The 18,888-nt window shown below is 58.1% G+C and overlaps 6 protein-coding genes across 6 annotated transcripts; 3 read left to right on the top strand and 3 right to left on the bottom strand.

Annotated features, from left to right (window-relative positions):
* Positions 1–222: 222 nt before the first annotated feature.
* On the top strand, positions 223–1,584 carry COLE_06405 (uncharacterized protein; the record flags this gene model as incomplete). The annotated part of the gene is made up of 1 exon (XM_018425030.1): positions 223–1,584. The coding sequence occupies one exon, from the start codon at positions 223–225 to the stop codon at positions 1,582–1,584; it is 1,362 nt and encodes a 453-aa protein (XP_018276018.1).
* A 467-nt stretch (positions 1,585–2,051) lies between these two features.
* COLE_06404 (uncharacterized protein) lies at positions 2,052–3,476 on the top strand (the record flags this gene model as incomplete). The annotated part of the gene is made up of 3 exons (XM_018419825.2): positions 2,052–2,343; positions 2,383–3,035; positions 3,081–3,476. The coding sequence occupies 3 exons, from the start codon at positions 2,052–2,054 to the stop codon at positions 3,474–3,476; spliced, it is 1,341 nt and encodes a 446-aa protein (XP_018276019.1).
* A 2,026-nt stretch (positions 3,477–5,502) lies between these two features.
* COLE_06403 (uncharacterized protein) lies at positions 5,503–11,409 on the top strand (the record flags this gene model as incomplete). The annotated part of the gene is made up of 5 exons (XM_018426960.2): positions 5,503–7,023; positions 8,005–8,315; positions 8,349–8,529; positions 8,569–8,822; positions 11,337–11,409. The coding sequence occupies 5 exons, from the start codon at positions 5,503–5,505 to the stop codon at positions 11,407–11,409; spliced, it is 2,340 nt and encodes a 779-aa protein (XP_018276020.1).
* A 208-nt stretch (positions 11,410–11,617) lies between these two features.
* On the bottom strand, positions 11,618–12,466 carry COLE_06402 (uncharacterized protein; the record flags this gene model as incomplete). Its single annotated transcript, XM_018425570.1, has 2 exons — positions 11,618–11,798; positions 11,850–12,466. 2 exons carry the CDS (start codon positions 12,464–12,466, stop codon positions 11,618–11,620), a joined length of 798 nt encoding a protein of 265 aa, XP_018276021.1.
* A 169-nt stretch (positions 12,467–12,635) lies between these two features.
* Positions 12,636–14,551, bottom strand: COLE_06401 (uncharacterized protein; the record flags this gene model as incomplete). Its single annotated transcript, XM_018425031.1, has 8 exons — positions 12,636–12,723; positions 12,757–12,864; positions 12,898–12,946; positions 13,088–13,278; positions 13,310–13,437; positions 13,469–13,702; positions 13,734–13,849; positions 13,888–14,551. 8 exons carry the CDS (start codon positions 14,549–14,551, stop codon positions 12,636–12,638), a joined length of 1,578 nt encoding a protein of 525 aa, XP_018276022.1.
* Positions 14,552–15,150: 599 nt separating this feature from the next.
* Positions 15,151–17,451, bottom strand: COLE_06400 (uncharacterized protein; the record flags this gene model as incomplete). The annotated part of the gene is made up of 1 exon (XM_018419826.2): positions 15,151–17,451. The coding sequence occupies one exon, from the start codon at positions 17,449–17,451 to the stop codon at positions 15,151–15,153; it is 2,301 nt and encodes a 766-aa protein (XP_018276023.1).
* Between the last annotated feature and the right edge of the window lie 1,437 nt (positions 17,452–18,888).

Below are 18,888 nucleotides of genomic sequence, written 5' to 3'. Positions count from 1 at the left end.
GAGTGGAGCTGGGGAGAGGATGGATTGCCACAACTGCCATCGCTTGCTCGCTTCAGCGGTGAGATAGTCTCGTTCAGTGCGGCCGGCGACAACCTCCTCGCCATCGGCCGGTTGGACGATATCACACTCTCGCCTGGAAAGCCGCTCGTGTACCATGGCGGCATTTATGGCTCGCTCACGCCGCCGCCATCAAAGAAGCGCATCTATCTCAACGCCTTCGACATGTGCTGCGTAGGCCACCAGGCTCCGGGCATGTGGACTCACCCATCGGACAGGGCGCGCACGTACAAGGACCTTGAGTACTGGACCAACCTCGCGCAGCTGCTGGAGCGTGGCGGCTTTGACGCCCTCTTTCTCGCCGATGTAGTCGGCATCTACGACGTGTACCGTGGCAGCCGTGATGCCGCCGTCCGCTCCGCCTCGCAAGTACCTGTGAACGATCCGGTCGGCCCCATCAGCGCCATGGCGGCCGTGACCAAACGCCTCGGCTTTGGTGTAACAGTCAGCCTTACCTACGAGCTGCCTTACGCATTTGCACGTCGCATGAGCACTCTAGACCACCTCACCAAGGGTCGTGTGGCGTGGAATGTAGTGACCTCCTACCTTAAGAGCGCTGCCACGAACCTTGGCCTTGACACGCAGGTACCGCATGACGAGAGGTACAATATCGCCGAGGAGTTCATGGAGGTGTGCTACAAGCTGTGGGAAAACTCATGGGAGGACGGCGCCGTGCTCCCGCCCGCCGAAGCAGCCGAAAAGGGCTTGTACGCCGACCCTGACAAGGTGCACGACATCGAGCATGAGGGCAAGTACTTCCGCGTGCCGGGCGCGCACTTGTGCGAACCGAGCCCACAGCGTACGCCTTACCTGTTCCAAGCCGGTGCTAGTTCTAAGGGACAGGCATTTGCTGCGAAGCATGCGGAGAGTGTGTTCATCGCCGGCCCTACTGTCCCGCATCTGAAAAAAATCAGCAGCGGTATCCGCGCGAGTGCGCGCGAGCAGGGCCGCGACCCTGCCAACGTAAAGATCTTTGCGCTCGTGACGATCATCACTGGACCCACAGAAGAGGCCGCGCAGGCCAAGTATGACGAGTACCGGCAGTACGCGAGCATTGAGGGCGCCCTCGCCCTGTATGGCGGGTGGGCAGGCGTGGACCTATCGACCATCGATGTCGACCAGCCCCTCGAGTACGTGGAGAACGACGCAATCCGCTCCGTCAACCAAATGTGGAGCAAGCAAGGCACGGGCGATGAGGTGTGGACGCCGCGCAAGATCGCGGAGAAAATCGCTATTGGCGGACTGGGTCCGTTGCTAGTTGGAAGCGCGACGAGTATAGCCAACCAACTCGAGCAGTGGATCGATGAGGCAGACATCGACGGCTTCAACCTCGCATACGCTGTCACACCCAACACATTCGAGGACATCATCGAGTACGTAGTCCCCGAACTTCGACGCCGCGGGCGGCTGCCCGAGCAGGAGCCTGACGCGCCACGCAAGACTCTCCGCGAGTCGATGGGCGGGCCAAATGCGACGGCTCATGTTTCGCCGGACCACCCCGCTTACAAGCACAAGAGGAGCCAGTAGCAATCTGGAGGCAGGCCGCGAACGTTGTAAGATAGCATATGGATATGTGAAGGTACGCGGCGTCTTGGACAGCTCGTCGTCTTCGAGAGAACATCAGAACTTGACTGCTACACAACAAAAGCAATCGGAGGGGATCGTCGTTGTGAAATATCATACGTCCTCGTGGTGTAGTGGTTATCATACTCTCTTAGGGTTGGTGAATACAGACTATGGGAGTGGCCCCGCGTTCGAATCGCGGCGAGGACCAGCGGTCTTAACTGACCGGTGTGTATGCTTTTTGCTGTTGTATTGGCTTCTCCTTCGCCCCTTCTCCGATGATGGCGGTGACGATCTAGGGAGTGCGCCCGCATCTTTCACGCCCCGATCTCGCTTCACTGACCGGCATCATCGTTTCTCAGCTATATAGGCCGACCGTTGACTGACAGCTGGCAGTGCGCTCACCACTTCTCATTTCACTTCCCCTCACCATGGAATTGCCGCCAGCCGTCACCAAATTCCTGGCCTCGCCTGCCGTGCAAGAGTTCCAGGCGTGGGCCATACAGCCACCCTTCGGTCCTCTCAACGCTCTCCACGAAGCCCACCTCCGCGGACGTGAATGGCAGCCATGGGCATCTCCTGCGGCCTACACCTTTGCAACTCTACCCATGCTCTGGCAAGGCTTTTTGATTGTCAAGCCCGGCACCCGTCCCAAGCGCGCGGCGCTCGGTGCGCTGGGACTTGCGATGTACATTCCATGCTGGCTCGAGTGGCGCTTCAACGGTGAGTTGGCTGACTGAAAGTCAAGAAGGCTCACCACAGATCCATCGCAGAACATGGGCAACTGCGCTTTGTCTCTGTACACGTTCTTCGTCATTGCCAAGTATCTTGAGTTCTCTCTCCTCACGGGGCCGATCGTCGACCCTCGTCTATTGCGCTCTCCATCGCCTTCACGCAAAACCTATATCCTTAGTGCGCTCGACTTAACGATCAACTTCCGTTGCATCGGCCTAGGCAGCATTGGCCTAGACAACTCGCTTGGCCCGCGCAATAGCACCCTCAAGGACAACTACTACTGGCACCCGCGTTGGCCTCCGCTCGGGCGTGCTGCTACCGTAGCGCGCCATCTGTACGCCGTGGCATGGAACTACGTCATTGCCGATGTTGTTGTCGCCTTCCTTCGCTCTCTTGGCCACGACACGATCTGCAAGCCCGGCGGCCGCCCCAACTCAGTTGACCTGTTCATCAACCAGTGGGAGTATCCTCAGAAGGCCTTCGCGTACATCTTCGCCGCCACTGTCATGGGTAACACCGTCGCACTCTTTATCGGCGCGGGGCACCATTTCATCGCAGCTCTTGCGGTGGGGACCGGTCTGTGGGAAACAAGCGCATGGGACTTTCCGATCTTCAGCTACCCGATCTTGTCCACCAGCATCAACGAGATGTGGAGCCGCCGCTGGCAGCAGGTCATTCGCGTGAGTCCGCGTTTGTCTCTGCCATCCTCATACTAACTTGAGCAGCACTACATGGCCGTCCAGTCCACGATTGCAATGTGGTTCCTGCCACCATTCTTGCGCAGGCGGGCCACATACATGCTCTTCGTCTTCCACTTTAGCGCCCTCCTGCACATCATTGGTCATATCGGCATGGACCCGGTGCCCCCTGCGTCCAACATTTGGATCTTCTTCATGCTGTCGGGCGTTGGCTGCCTAGCCGAGCGCGCATTCCGAAGCATTACGGGACGTCGCGTCCGCGGCGTCTTCGGGTGGCTCTGGACGTGGACGTACCTCGTCATTACAAGCAGGCTAATGGCCGACGCCTGGCTAGACGTAGGTTTTCCAGTGCTGTGGTCGAACGCGCCGCGCCTCGGCCTGGGCGACGCCATCGTCAAGGCGGTCGGCCTGACTCCCAAGTAGCTGTGCGGAAGGGGGGTTCATTATTAAAAGCTGTGTATAGACGTTTGCGCCCCTACAGTGTTACCGATGAAGTGTCTGTTCCATGATCCATGACCGACGCACTGGGACTTCGGGCCCTGCGCGTCATTACTGCTGCTATAAGCACAATACCGCACCAGTCATACTGACTCCAAACGCGCAGCATGCTACATCCCCTGCGTACCTGCGTCTGAAACAAGAGGTCTATGATCGCCGCTTGGAATAGCTGAAGCGGCTGGGAGGGGAGCAACTTATGCGCCGCATCCAAACCAGTCTCGGACATGCAAGAGTGGATGCGTGCAACGCATGTTTTCGTTTCAGTATGTGCTGCTCAATTCCGCAGAACATCGAACCTCCTGTAGTCGCAACCTCCCGTCGACGACACTGGTCCTTGGGATCGGGAGCCAACATGCGGTGTTTTCTGGAAGGTGTTTGGGTACTGGAACAGACAGACGCGGACGCTGGAACGTCCGCACTCAATCAGTGGACAAAGGGTTGTTTGGTTCGGCCTGCGCGTTCCAGTCGCGCGTCGTCGTGGCGACCGCACGCCGTGCCTCAGTTGTCTGTGCCTCAGAATGCGGGGCATCCACGCGTCGCGCGACTTCTCAGCCGACTTCTAGGCTCCCGCTATGTCGAGAACACATCAGCATCTCTGCTTGTTCACCAGAGCGGCCCGCGGCGTGCACATCATCCCGCACCTCGGCTCCCATGGTCCAGGACTTGATCCACATCACATGAGTGTGACAGGGTCGATTGGCGGCACCAATCCCGCCCTCATTGCATCCTCGATATGGCAGCTGACGGTGCAGAACCTTGACAGCCGGATGTCTAAGGCCAAGAGAACAACGACGGGGTAGTAGTGTCAGACAGAGGACGACAAGAGAAGAGCACAGGGGCATTGCTGTAGATGTCAGATGCAACGTCCGCGACTTCTTTTAACTGAAAGGCACAAGATGCCGCCGACCGGTGAGAGTCTCGACAATGCCCTCAGCAAGCTGAGACCCACACACCCTCAGATCTGAGGCCGTGACTTGGAATGCACGACGAGGCCTCCTCTCGCATCTCTTGACCATCGAGTTGCGCCCCACGCTCCCCCCCGTCCACACACTAAAATGCTAGGTTCTCGTCCTCCGCATGGGTCAAGTAGAATCCTCCAAACCCTTGTGCTATTTCCAGTCAGCGACTGCCACTATTTAAATATAAGTCCCATGACGCCGAACGCCAGATATCAACTAAGAACATCTTCTTGGGCGCTCCCAACCCTTGCGATCTCATTCATGTCTTGTCGAACGGGACGCGACAGGGGTTGCTTCAACCCACGCGGGTCATGCCCAAGTGGGCGGGGCGCGATACGCGTGTCAGGACGCCAAACTGAGTTTTGCGGCAGACGTCAGATCTCTCCTGCTGCTCCATACTCCGTCCCCAGTTTAGACGCGGAGGCTGGCATAATCTGATTCCAGTTAGAGCGGCTTCAAGGATGCGCAAACGCGGAACAGCGGCCGGCGGGGGCTGGGGGGGTGCGGATAAGGCACGCTCAATTCCCGCTGCCGGCATCCGGCGCGTCCATCTGACATTTCGGCGCGGGAGCGCGCCGCTGGAATCTGAAACGTCGACAACTGTCGTTTCAGCTGCCTCTACCTCCATGAAGCTGACAGTGAGTGCGGCCCGCTGCGTCTCGGCATGCGTGATGGCTGGCGGACTTGTCCTGCTTCCGAGCATCTTCCCGCCGATGTCACCGGCCAGGGAGGCTTGATTGCAAACAACGACCTCAATGGAAGGCGGTGGTACTTAAGTCTTCTCTGTTTCAGGCCGTCTTCTTCAGGCTGTCTTCAAAACAACTACAAGTTCGTCACAGCTCAAGAGTCGTGCTCGATCCCAACTAACTTTCCGACCAACGTCGGCGTTCCGTTTGTGCTAACCTTACTCGAACAGTTTGTGAGCAGTCAAGGCGAGTGGCACTGACTCCCTAGACTACCTGTTATCTCTGTTGTACTAGAACTCCGCCATAATGAAGTTGCAGCTCGCCATCTCGCTGTTGGCTGCCCTCGGCAGTGTCACAGCGGCGCCTATGGACAAGCGCCAGCTCTCTGTCTCTCTGGCGACGGCGTCACCGTCTCCGTTCCCTGCGGCTTCAGTCAACGCCACGCAGGTCAACGCCGCACCCTCTTCGTCACCGACGACCTCTGCAGCCGTGCAGCCCCTCAGAGATGAGGGTGACGCTGCTGAGGCGGAGCCTTCTGGGGCTGCCACTGCAGAGGCGGCCGCCGACCCCGAGGCTGCCGCCTCGCTCGCCTCGTCGCTCGCTGTCGAGGCGGCTACCGCTACTACCAACGCGGCGGTTGCCGAGCCGTCCACCGACCTCACACCCGCTTGGGGTGCCCGGTCGCGCCAGTACATGTATATCTGGGCGGGCGCAGTTGGCCGCCAGGTCCCCGACCGCATCGTCACCTTCGACTTCGATCCGTGGTCATCCACCTACGGTCAGATGGTCTCGCAGACTCTGACCGATACGACCGGTAACGAGCCTCATCACTGTGGCGTCTCGGCCGACAAAAGACGCCTGCTGTGTGGTGGTCTTCTCTCACTTCTGAAGGCGCAAAATGAGATTTTTGTATTCGATATCGAGACCGACCCGGCACACCCAAAGCTCATTCGCTCTACCAAGTCCAAGCTCAGCTCCGTGCCCGACGAGTTTGTCGCGATGGCCGACAACACCTTCCTGCTCTCCAACATGGGTTCTGCCGCGGGTGGCTCCCCTGGACGAGTTGCAAAGGTCGATGCGGAGGGCAATGTCCTTGGCGAGTACCCGGAGAACCCCCCTGCCGACTTCAACCCCCACGGTGTTCAGGTTCGTCCTGACCTCAACCTTATGGCTACTTGCGACTATCTCGATCCAGCCTCGACTCTGAATGCAGTACCAGGAGGCGTCGTGGTTCGCTCGTCCATCCGCATCTGGAACCTGAAGGAGATGAAGATTGTCAACACTATCTACACCCCGGCTGGCTCTGGCACCATGGACTGTAAGATGTACAACAAGGACCCCCGTGCGCGTGGTTACATGGGAGGTTCGGGGAACGGCGAGGTCTACCAGTGGGACTCGGCTGCCGGCACCACTAAGAAGGTCTTCAACATGAACGACGACGTCATCTCATGGTTCTTCATGAAGCCCTTTTACACAGTCACCGCCCAATACATGTCCATGACGTCCGACGACCGTTTCCTCTTCATTCCCTACGTCTCGGCCCCCGGTAGCTGGAATGCGAAGCCAGGATACTACTCCGGCATCCTTTCGTACGACGTGTCGGACCCCAATGCCGTCCGCAAGGTACACAACGAGCGCTTCCCGGCTTACGCCGGCCCCCACCTGTGCCACATTATGGGTAACCGCCTCATTGCCACCGACTACTTCCTCGACCAGGATGACTTTGGCAAAGTCCACATGGATGGCGACCATGTCGTCCGTGTCTTCACCATCTCGTCCACCGGCATTCTCTACCCTGAGCCACGCTTCCAAGTCGACATGGACGAAGTTATCCCTGGTGTTCAGCTTCGCCCACACGGTCTAGGGATGAACTGAGTTACGGTCTCGTTCGTGCCGCCTGCATGATTTCGCGTCAAGGACATTTACAATCTTGTTTCATCCCTGTACACATATGACGAGAAATGTTGAAACAGTTGGAAAGGGTACCGTTGGAAAGTTAGCTGTACTACCTAGCGGGCCGCCTGAGTCCGCACGATCTGCCTTGATCCATCAGATCGGATGATTTATGCCCATCTGGTCCTCAGAGCTGAACCGCGCGTATTTGGATAGTAGGGGAGCGTGTTTCCGTACATGACGTCTCCCGCAAACACATTATGCACATGTCGTCGGGGGCATGTCCCGTTCTCGGTAGCACCAGGGGACAATCAAATCACTCCACGTCTGTGGCGCTCGTGACGCCGTCGATTGCGAGCACGGCATCATATTAGGACTGCACCGAGTCTCCTGCATGGTCCTTGGCGGCGGCGGCGCCGCCGCCGTCGGGGGTGTCAGGGGCGTCAGTGGTGACTGATGATATCATAGCCGAGCCCAACGACGAGCTCGACTACACATTCATCCTGCGAACCTGCACTCCGAGCTCCTCTCTCATCCCTCGACGTCTCAGCTAGCTGCGGAGGGTCTCTGAACTCGATCTACTCATTCCACCATTAAGGGTCACGTGACACCCTTTGGGCTTGACTCGATCCGATTGTTTAGATTGACTGGACGTCTCTTCCAACACCCACTCTTGTATCCTCATCAACATCCCCATCCGTTTGCTCTCTCTCATCTCTCAACCTCACATCCTCGCTAGTTTTAGGACCGATGCCATGCCAGCATCTTGCGCTAGGTCTTGAGCTCGCCAGCCGTTTCACTCACGCCTGGTCTGTCACCGAAACCTCCGCCTCGCCTCCACAGCGATATTGGTCATGGAGCTCATACCGAACGCCCTCACCCTCCCCAATAAGCTCGGCTCCAACCTCTGCGCAGACGACGCCTGAGAACTCGCCTCCCACATCGTCTCCAACTTCGCCCGAAACCTCCCCCCCACACCGTACCCCGTCCGCTAAAGAGCGTCCGCGCCTCCCCATTTCAGCACCTCCAGACAACTTTGGTGGATCGTCCAAGGCGGTCGACTACATTTTTGACCTCGACGCTCCTCCCCGCACCCATCCCCTCGATGTCCAGGGCTACCTCTACCTGGTCGGTGCCAAGAATCCGGCTTACGACGGGTCCAACTGGGACGCCGGCATGGCTGCTGGACTCTCTCGCCTGCGCGAGGCGCGTGCCCGTGGACAAGGGTGAGTAATTGAGAAATCCTTCCTCACTCTCAGCCTTTTTGTGGAACCCCCCAGTGACGCTGCATTGATGGCCGCCCCTTGCTTCCCATTCCTGCACGGTCTCTCCCACAACAAGCTTGATTCGGCAGTGGAGACGTTGCACTGCGCCCACTTCCCCAAGGATTATGACGGCGAGCGCCCAGGTCTCGCCTGGTATGCTGGTTGTCTGGTGCTCGTACGTGGTTGCCCCCCCCCCCGAGTCGTCTGACACCAGGGTAACGTCCGCGTCATTTGGCCCAACTCCTTTGTCCGTGCAGATCACCCTCTCTGGCTCGACGCCATTGTCGACTTGTATGGCTTTGACCACCCCGCTCTTGTTCGTGTCGATCTTCACGACGAGGCCCGCGGTCTCTGGCCAACTGACGCTGCGCTGCTGCTGTGCCGCAACCACCGCGCTTACTATGGTCGTCGTAATCTGGTCATCGGCCCTGTGCCTGAGGACTACGTTGACCTCGAGGACGAGCACTTGTGCGCTTCCACTGCGATCTGATTTCTGTTGTTCACCTTGCCAGGTATAGTGGCCGGTTTGTATGTACCCCCCTCATGTGTATCATGTACATGTATACAGCATCCGTAGTTGATAGCAGGGAGTCTCTTGCGTTGTTGAGTTTGGGTGTCCGGCTCTAGCTCCTCACAGATCACAGAGGGAACGTGGCCATGGCGGATTGGTGCCCCGCTGATCGCTGATCGCTGATCGCTGATCCGCTGAGCGTGGAAATTGTGCGTGCCTTCGAGTTGGATGTGTCGCTGTGTGGAACGTGGAGCATTTGCCATACTCCTTCCGACCAAACGCACCAACACCACTCTCCAGCACACTCTCCAGCACACCTCGGACTTGATTATCTGCGACATGATATCGAGATCTGACCGCAGGTCTCGGGCCATGACGCGGACCAGGTTGTCCGGAGGCAGATTGACCAAGCTACACCGGACGTGATGGAGACGTCTGTACGGAACTGATGCTGTGCTGCACGTAGATCGTCGGCGATCGCGAGCTCGTGAACGATGTGTCCGCGACGCTTCTCACGCACTGACCGACGACCACCAGCACCACTCTGCTGCTTGCGTGGACGTCTTATGCACTGGAAAGAGGACCTGTTCTTGGTCCCACTTTCACAAACTTCCCGCTATCCAACATTATGAGTTTTTCCCGCCCGCTGCACGAAGCCGCCGACACCGACACTCTTCACGTCCTAGATGTGTCCATCTTCAGGTCATTCAACGGGTCATGGCAAGTTGAGCTAGGTAGCAATACCGTCGTGCTCTCCGCAACACAAGTCGAAGGACCGTTGGCTGTTCGTCGGGGCACCATCAAGAACATCGGGCGCGTGGTAAAAGCCTGCGCTGAGCCGTTTCCACGCGCATATGTCGAGGCTTGGTCTATGGTGTGTACGTCGCGCAGGAGTTGGCTGATGTATCTTCAGGCAACAGAGCTATCGCACATCGGCCCAACGGTCGAGCCAGGGGACTCTGAGGATCGGGCTGCCTTGAGCTCCCCCACCAGCTCACTTGGTCGCCACCAGCTTTCACACCACGACATCGAGGAGTGGATCCACTCAGGCTTGGCGAATGTGCGCCGACGCTGGCCGACGCTCACGATTCACTACCTGTACACGACTTCAGCCAGCCCTTCGACACGCCAGATCATCAAAGTACTCGCGTCTGACTACAACATGACACCAGTAGAGATTCCGACGCTGAAAGCTCTCAAACTGTATTTGGCACCCAGCCAACCACCTCCCCCTCCCCGCCAAGCCACTGCCCCATTATGCATCATCCCCGATACCAACCTACTTCGTTACGATAAGGACGGTGCGCGGACCGGCCTAGTTCGCCATATTGCCACAGCCGCAAAGCACTCGTCTATGACCATCTGCTTACTCCCTGAAGTATGGGAGGAGATGGCAGGAGCGTGGAAGGCAGAGCAGAGTAGTCAGACTCCTGGTATGTGCAATGTAAAGGTCTTGGACGGAGATGCAATGAGCAGGCTGACTGGAAGAGAACCAACAGACACAAACGCCATCCCGCACTCAATTTTGGGAATGGTGGTTCAGTCCACAGGGGGCAGCAGAGGCTTTCGACACCAGAAGGATCCGACCATGCCTCCATCACCTGAAAGGCTGGGATGCAGTCGCCCTATTCCCCAGCTTGCCCCTCCTACACTGCCATCACGGACACCACCAGCGTGTCCCTCCCCTTATCAAAATTTAAGCAGCGGCGCGAGTGGCTGGGGCCTCGGCGACCACCTCGGCAACCAATTCTTTTGAATCACTGGTCCCCATTCATCGCCCTCACTGGCCCTCTCGCCCCCTTCCGGCGGCCATTGGACTTCAGAGGTCACTGGCTCCTCCCATCATCTTTCCCGATATGTCCAAGCAGATTTCTGCTGTAGGGCTCATACACTGTCCCCGCCAGGCGAGGTTTGCTATCCGTGACCCTGCCATCCTCGCAGAATTGGTGGTGGCCGGTGGTGCTGACATGGAGCAGCTACTGGTGCTCACCGCTGACCATGAGCTCTCTGTCAAGGCCGCAAGCCTTGGGTGCAGGGTGATCCTGCTGGCCCCGCCAAAAAGCTTCTACGGTGTTCCGCTCCCAGTGAACCTCACCGAGGCAATGGACGTTCTTGGTCTCGGGTGTATGTAGAACTGGCGTCGAAGAAAGAGAAGCCGTGTGCAAAGTCACCTGGTGTATGCGGCGCTGGCGTTATGACATTCCTGTGCATGTGCCGTAGCCGCGTGCAGCTGCACGGTTAGACGCTGCCTGACCAACATACAAAGATATATATAGCCACAGGCCGCCTTCGCCGCTGCGGCGGGCATGGCGACGTGTGCACTGCCTGCTAACGCTCCTATTCTAGCCAATCTGCAGCATCAGTTATCTGTCCTGCAGCTTGCGCCTGTTGGCATGCAGGAAAGTCGTGGTGGTTCGTGGCGCGACCGCGACACGGCACGCGAACGCGAAAACGGCCGTGCCGACCGCCAGGCAGGGCACGAACGGCCTCCTCGTCTACGCCAACGCCGCCGACCCGCAGGGCACGAACGACTTCCTTGTCTAAGCCGAGGCTGACGCACCCTCGCCCGAGGGCCAGTTCGTCTTCGCCACCATGTGGGCGGCGCCCACTGCTACTGGCACTTCCAAACCCACTACAAACCTGCTCTCCTGGATGCGTTGCGGCATGTGAATGCCGTGAGCACAAAGTATGGGAACGTGGTAGCGTCAGCTTGGTCCTACTCCAGCAAGTGCTCAATGACAGAGGACTGGAATTAAATAACCGCGCCTGGCTGAAGACGAATGCGGCAGTTGATCTCGCCTTTAAGGTAGAGGAAGGCTTGGTGCCCAGCCACGCACACCACGGAGTAGTGGGGAACAAAGTCGTCGGCGTCCTTATGCCACTTGACGGCCTCGCCAAAGGAGACCGTTAAGATGGTGCCCATGCCGCCCATTCTGATGTCCGGGGCCTACTGTAATTTGCCTGAGTCAAAGTAGTCCACACACTTGCGTGTCTGGGTAGTTTCGACCGCAACAGGATGGCCCATGACCGCAACAGGATGGCCCATGACCGCAACAGAATGGCCCATGTCCTCGCCGAGCTGCCGGTGCACCTCCCGGTGGTGCACAGCCATCTTCCTGGCAGTGTCGGGGTCGCACTGTCGCAGGAAGCGGAGAGGACGAGTGCCCATGGCAGTGTCATACAAGCGCTTGAGAGAGGCCGCTGCCTCCTCCGCCTTGGCGTCGCGCGTGTCTGCGGAGATGAAGACAAGCTCTGAGTAGCGACGCCAAACACCGAACCCGTTCTGGTGGAAGTTGTGCACATGAATGCCACTTGTCTTGGCCTTGAGTCCGGTGGCTCTGATGGCAATGCACCCGTCCAGAAGGGCCTGGACGGTCATGGATTTGATGCCCGTGCGCAAGAAGACGACCAGGTACTTGGGTTGGTTGGGGCTGATGAACTGGGGGCTGTCGGGGATGGTGAGGGCCCAGTTGTTCCGATTCGGCATGGTGTTGAAGCTGGAGGTGCAAGGAGGCAGAGGGCACGCAACATCCTCAGGGTGCAGGATGCGGAAGTTGCGCTGCTGGCGGCGGTGGGGTTTTGGCTTGAGCGGACGCGGCATGGGTGTGTGGTGGCAGGGGGGGGGGGGAGGTAGAGTTGGGCAGAGGGGTGGAGTGAGAGGTACAAAGTTGTCCCAGATCTCGTCGAGGGTTCTTATGTCGGCAGATTACCCCCATCATTGAGCTGCCTGAAAGAAGCTTGCATCCAGATGTATGTACAACAGAAGCGAATCAATCATCATCGGGGATGGCGCGCACGAGCACGGGCATTTGGTACCCGGCTTCCTCCTCGCCAACGACCAATGGGCGCATGACGATTCTACGATGAGTGCGCACTACGCATCGTACTCACTGCGCCTTAAGACGAATCTCCGGGTTGGAAGGCAGAGGCAGCACTTCGAGGTGGCGGAAGATGCAAAACAGCGCGGCCTTCATCTCGGCGAGTGTCAGCCGGTACCCGCTGTAGTCAGTACGACCCCAGTTGCCCACTCACATGCAATTGCGTGCACCATTGAAGAACGTCAGGAGATTGCCATACACGCCTGTGACATCCTGAAGGGAAGTTTATGATTGTCGTGGCGGTCAGGGTTAAACTCGAGTGCGTCGGGTCCCCAGACCTCCGGTGACCGGTTAACGTTCATGACAGCTAGTGTCAGGCCTTTCAGAACAGTTCAGTGACGTACGTATGAAGATATCCGTACCGACTGGCACGTCAATACTACTGATCATCTTGCCGTCGCGACCCCTGATGGGTTGACCGAGAGGAATAATGTAATGTTTGGCTGCGACACGAACGCCTCCCGCCACCGGCGGGTCCAGCCGCAGTCCTTCGTGCACTACCTTGTCGAGATACGGCAGGGCATTGAGCTCGTCACTGTCGTTAGCTAAACATTACGGCAGCTCACAAGCTCGGATTATCATGCGGGAACGCGCGCAGCTCGTCGCGCAACCTTTTCTGCACGTGCCAGTTCTCCGCAAGACGGAATACCATCCACGTCAGAGCTGTCGCCGTTGTCTCGTGGCCAGCGATAATCTGAGTCAGATATGACATAAGTGTCGCTCACAAAGGTCACCACCTGCGCGATGACCTCTTCGTCAGTCAACCTCTGCTCCGGGCGGAGCGCTGGGTCCATGTTGGCGCGCACAACGCGCGAGAGTAGGTCACGTCCAAGTGTTTCGTCCTTCTCGCCCGTCGCCAGCTCGGCCGCGACGAGCACCTTCTTTTGCTGAACAATCTCGCGGGCTACGCGATCAGTCTGAGCCTTGGCTGCCCCCACGGCATTGGTGAGTTTATTCGGCTGCTATCAGCGTGACTCAGCTGGAACGTACCAAAGCTCGCAGCGGCGGGATGACCGCTGCAAGAATGGCAAGGATACCCGGGCTATTGCCTGCCCTCAAGAGGTCACGGAACGAATCCGCGAGGTCGGTACTTCGACCCGCGAGTGCTGGATCGCATCAATCTTCGTCGCGTCTCTCGACTTACCCCCGAAGTCGTAGTCGAAGCCCGCGAGGCCGATAATATCGAGCGTCATTTGACCCCAATATGGTATCATATCAACTTTTTTTGTGCCGAGCACGCGATCTTCCGGCTTCACTGGCGTAGAGCAGTAGGTCTCTTCCTCAGTGTCGAGGATTGCGCTGAGCTTGCGCTGTAGCTCCCACGCCTTTTCCATGAATATGGGGTGCATCGACTTAATGGCGGGCAGGCCAAAGGCGGGGCTCATGATCTTGCGCTGGCGCCTGTGATCATCGCCCTCGACCGTGAGGAGTCCGCGACCGAGCACGAGCTCGAGTGCATACACTGTCGGCCCAGCTTTGTGGTAATCATATGTGTGCTGGGCGATGTGCGCGATGGCAACTGGATCGGCGAGGCATATGCGCGGTTTGCCGAACAGGGTTCTGTATCGGAAGGCGTTGCCGAAGTCGGCGATCCAGCGGGTTTGTGGTGCATTTGTGGGCTCCTTGAGAATCTCACTGTAATTACCCCAGAACACTGACGACGGCTTTGGTCCAGGCAGATTCCGGTACGGCAAGGTATACTCGCGATACGGGTATGCCCAGAGGATCAGGAAAGCGGGAAAGAGGGTGGCAAGCGACAAGAGAGTGAGAATCGGATGAGCCCGCGCGAGCTCGACCACGCCCTCCATGTGGAAGGTGAGGCGGGGACCGGTGAAAGACCCACTCATGATGTACGGCGGATGGGTGGGTGGGAAGATCAATCTCGCCTCGGGTAGATATATCAGCCCCAGTGTGGAGAGCCTGGTGTCAGCGGAGGTAACATGTGACCGCAGCCGCTGTTTCGGGAACGAAATCGGCTCACGCCTTCGTCCGGGTCAGCTCGAACGCCGAAAGTGTTTCGACTTCGAATGCGCCGACCACCCCGACATGGACTCACAAAGCGTGTGTTGCTTGGTGGCTTGGAACCCGGCAGCGTTGTAAGACGGCGCGCCCGCGATTCCAGATGTTCCGAATGAGACGATGCTATGAGCTCATTCGAGGCCTGGGCGTGGCTCGCTATTGTTGCGAGGGGAGCGTGGCATGCATCGTCAGATGGTGCCTGTCCCGCCGCGATAATAGAGTCCACAGGAAGTCTCAGCTTGAACCCTAATCTCATCCATGGCTGCAATGCTCGCAATTTATCGATAGCTGACACAACGCATCACCGCATGCAATGCAGGGTATCGCTCCCTCTCTGCTTGACTATTTGTGCACCTATGGGCACTGAGCTCCTCTACCTCAGCATGCACTACTTTCGCGGTTTGCGAGCATTCTCCAGGATCCAGTGTGGCCCCACTGTCCAGCCAAGCAGACGCCGGCCGTGTGTGCTTTTGCCCTCCGCATCGAAAGCGCTCCCGCCGTGGATGTCCCTCAGACCATCAATGACAAGCCCGAGAGCGGGTAGCGCGGCGCGGTCCTTTTCCATAGCCTCAATGATGTCCGGCTGCTCTTCGCCAGCAAGAGAGGCAAAGAATACGGCCTGACGCCATGCGTAGGCCGCATTTTTCACTTTTCTCAGCGGCCGGGGGTCGCGACATGCCAGTCGCAGGAGATGCACGCACTCCGCCCATGCGCGCTTCGCAAGGCTCGCCCACGGCAGTGATGCGCCTAGCGACACGATCGTAGCTAAGTTGTGTGTTGTCAGGATCTGCGACTGCTCTATGACCTTGCCGTGACGTGCCGTCGAACTCCATCCTGGTTTCTCGTTCGCGCGATCGAAACACATGTGTGCGAAGTCGAGCTCCACGCGTGCTTTGTCATGCTCTACTCCCTCTGTGGACTCCGCATCTCGAATCTCCTGCGCAGTCTCTTCCTGGATAGCGCCTTCAAGTGGGTTTCGCTCGGTGGGCGGCCAGAGAGCGTCGACTGCCTTGGTGTCAATGTCGTAGTATGAGATGTAGAGAGGCCCAGCAAGGTCGGCGGCAATCTTGGCAGCCATGGTAAACTTGCTAGAAAATGTCCCCATGAAGATGTCTGCAGCAAGCTCTTCGACAAGTGGGACGCGCCGCATGTCGAGGTGACGAAGAAGCGCCAGGTTGTTCATCTGCGATACTAGCTTGTTGGCAAGGATTGTACCTGGCCATCGCGCGATGGCGATCTCTCCGATATGACCCAAGGCCGTCAAGGTGGTGATGTGACCACCCGTGTGATTTGCATGGGGCTCAGCAGCGTCGACCCATGGCAGCTCGCCCAGCCGCACCTGATGCTCAAGATTAAGCAAGAGCAACGAACGCCGGGCGCTGAACGCCTGATAGTTGAGGGCCATGACGCGACCGAGAGCAGTGGGATACTGTTCAGCGACAAGTCCAGAGACATATACAGGCACCAAGACCGCGTACGCCTCAGCGGAAGGGACCTCCAGATCATCGACAGGCGCAACCCTCGTGCGCTTAAGGATGCGGTCGACGAAATCAGGCATGGGTGTATTTGCCGCGACGCCGTGTGCCATTGACTCTGCGGCGGTGACTGGCCCAGTATACTCCGTCGGGTCCAATAGGCCCATCTGTTGCAAAGGTTCGGTCAAACGCTCAGCCGCAATCGTGGCCAGCTGCGTTGAGGACTGCATTTCAGCGACCGTTGTCTGCCGCAGGCGAGTTTCCGTGAGTTTATCCGACCCTGGGGCTCCACGCTTCTTGACCATGTCCACAACAGCTTTACGCACGCGGCCAGCCAAGACCCGCGTCAGGGCGGTCTCGGCCGATGAAGCGGCACTTGCAGCGGAGACCAGCCATTGAATATTGCTGCCCTTGCGCACGACTTTGCGGCTCAACGGATACTTCTTCTTGAGAGATACGAACTCGGAGGCCAGGTTGGCCGCTGACTGCTTCCACGCCTCGTCGCCCAGCTTAAAGGTGCCATCCTCCACACAAGGGTACCATAAAGCGAGGAGACGATCAGCGTAGGGGTTCCAAACGCGGAGGGTCTCGAGCATACTCTCGATGACTGGCGGCGAGTGGCGCGCCTTGAGAGCCTGTCGGGCTTCACTGACACTCATGCGGAACGTGTGCCCTGGCGGGATGAGAGTGGCATCCCGTCGCGGGGCAAAGCGGAAGCGCCCTGAATATGGTTGGATGGAATCGAGAATGGCGAGAGCCCCTCCCTCGTCGCCGGCGCGAAGAAGCCATGCGACAGTGAGCAGCGCTGCTTCTTCCGGAACCTTGACGGCATACAGCCCCGAGTCGAGCAGAGCGTAAAGCTCGGCAAGGCCAGTGTCAGAGAGGTAATACGCAAATATCTGTGCGCGACGCTCATTTCCGTCGGGAAGACCGAGGCGTTCGGCGAGCTCGATCTCGTCCGGCTCGAGAGCTGTCTCTGCCAATGCCTCGCCTGTCGTGTAGCCGCCCCAGAGCACTTTGAGCGTCACCCACGTCGGGAGGTCCTTTGCGGGCTTCCGTGAGCCTATCGTGATCTTGCCATCCTTGATACCGTCGATGGCAAGTGCCCACTTCTCCGCACGAGCGCCAGCACGATCGCGGACCTCCTCGTCGCCGTGAGTCGAGGCGGCCAGAAGAGCCTTCCGAAACTGGCCGTAGGCGTATGCCGTGGACATTGCGAGCGATGAAAAGAATGCAAGAGAAAGAAAGAGGAGCCAGGGGCTAAAGTGACCAAGACGGAGGGGTCAGAGCTGGAATGGCTGTGCATACCTTGGGAATACATCGTCACGTGGAGCCCACAGCAGAGGTTCCGAGGAATGTGGAGGTTCCGCACAAATCCATACCTCAGTGTATTGGCATCCGCGCCAGGTAAAGATCACGTGACTCATGGGACTGTGGTGTAGTGGTAGCATGTTCGCTTTGGGATTCTGATCACGTTGCGAATGGTCCGGGGTTCAATCCCCTGCTGTCCCCTGATCCTGGCGATGCCCGGCTCATATAGGTTTTGTTTCGAAACACAGAGGTCGGAGCTAAGGCGAGTTCAAGGCCTGTTCTTTGCTTGTCCCCCGAAGAGCCAGCTTTCATTCTCGCATACTTTCTTAACAGCATACTACTCTTGTCTCCCTCTCGCATCACGTCACCTAACACTTCGACGCGCTACAGACGCAAGTTGGGCCGATGAAGCCGTAGCAGTGGCCGTTGCATTTGCCAAGCCCACGGCATTTGGCTCGGCAGTTCGCGTTTCCGTCGCCCCACCAACAAGTGGGCCACCAGCGACGCTCAAGGGTGCGCTGGTCGAGAGCACGCTTTGTGTCCTCGTCCTCCTCGTAGATCACGTCCTTGTAGTCTGAAGCCTGTCGTCAGCGGCCTAAGATTTGAACAATTTACGTCAAGAGCACCAGGTGTACGGCCAGGTACACACTCGACGTCGTTGTTAGCGGAGAGCGAGCAGGTCTCGTCCTTGTCGGCAAAATAAAGGGCAGTGCCGGCGGGTGCGGGCGCGGCCTTGGCCACAACGGCGAGCATGGCGACAACGGTGATAAGGGTGAACTTCATTGTCCTGATGCTCGTTGGTGATTCGGTTTCTATAAAACTGCTTGAAGTGTGGTGAAATTGGATGAGTGATATCCAGTCCAAGTGGGGGGTATTTACCCCATTTCGACAATCCCTTCTTGGTGCAGCTGTTGGGGCGTTAAGATCATCGAGGCAGTCTGTGGTGTTCGCAGTCAGCCCCAATTGACAAGCGAGGTGATCCTCGAGTCGTCAGCATTCACGCTGGTTCCGGCGGATGCGGGGATCACTTCACAGAAGCAACTTTAGTTCGATACGTTGTCTTGACCTCGTATGAGCTTGACCTCGGGTGAGCTTGACCTCGGGTGAGCTTGACCTCGGGTGACAGTTGTTAGTTTGCGAGGATCCTGAGAGGACACAGCAAACGCCGGGAGCTGAAGCTTCATTGCCGCTGGAGGGCAAGACATTACTGGAAGGCGGTGCCGTCCCTGTGAGAATCGCTTGGAATGAGCGGCAGGATAGCAGCCTGTGCATGCGTAGGTGTCGAGCAGTGAGCTCCGTGCGCTTGAGTTTAGGTTGCGTGGGCATCACCATCTAGTGCA

This window comes from Cutaneotrichosporon oleaginosum (assembly GCF_008065305.1).
Source record: "Cutaneotrichosporon oleaginosum strain ATCC 20508 chromosome Unknown ATCC20508_contig05, whole genome shotgun sequence".
Classification (NCBI taxonomy): domain Eukaryota; kingdom Fungi; phylum Basidiomycota; class Tremellomycetes; order Trichosporonales; family Trichosporonaceae; genus Cutaneotrichosporon; species Cutaneotrichosporon oleaginosum.
Note: the sequence above shows the minus strand (reverse complement) of the source record. Positions and strands in the feature narration are given on the sequence as shown.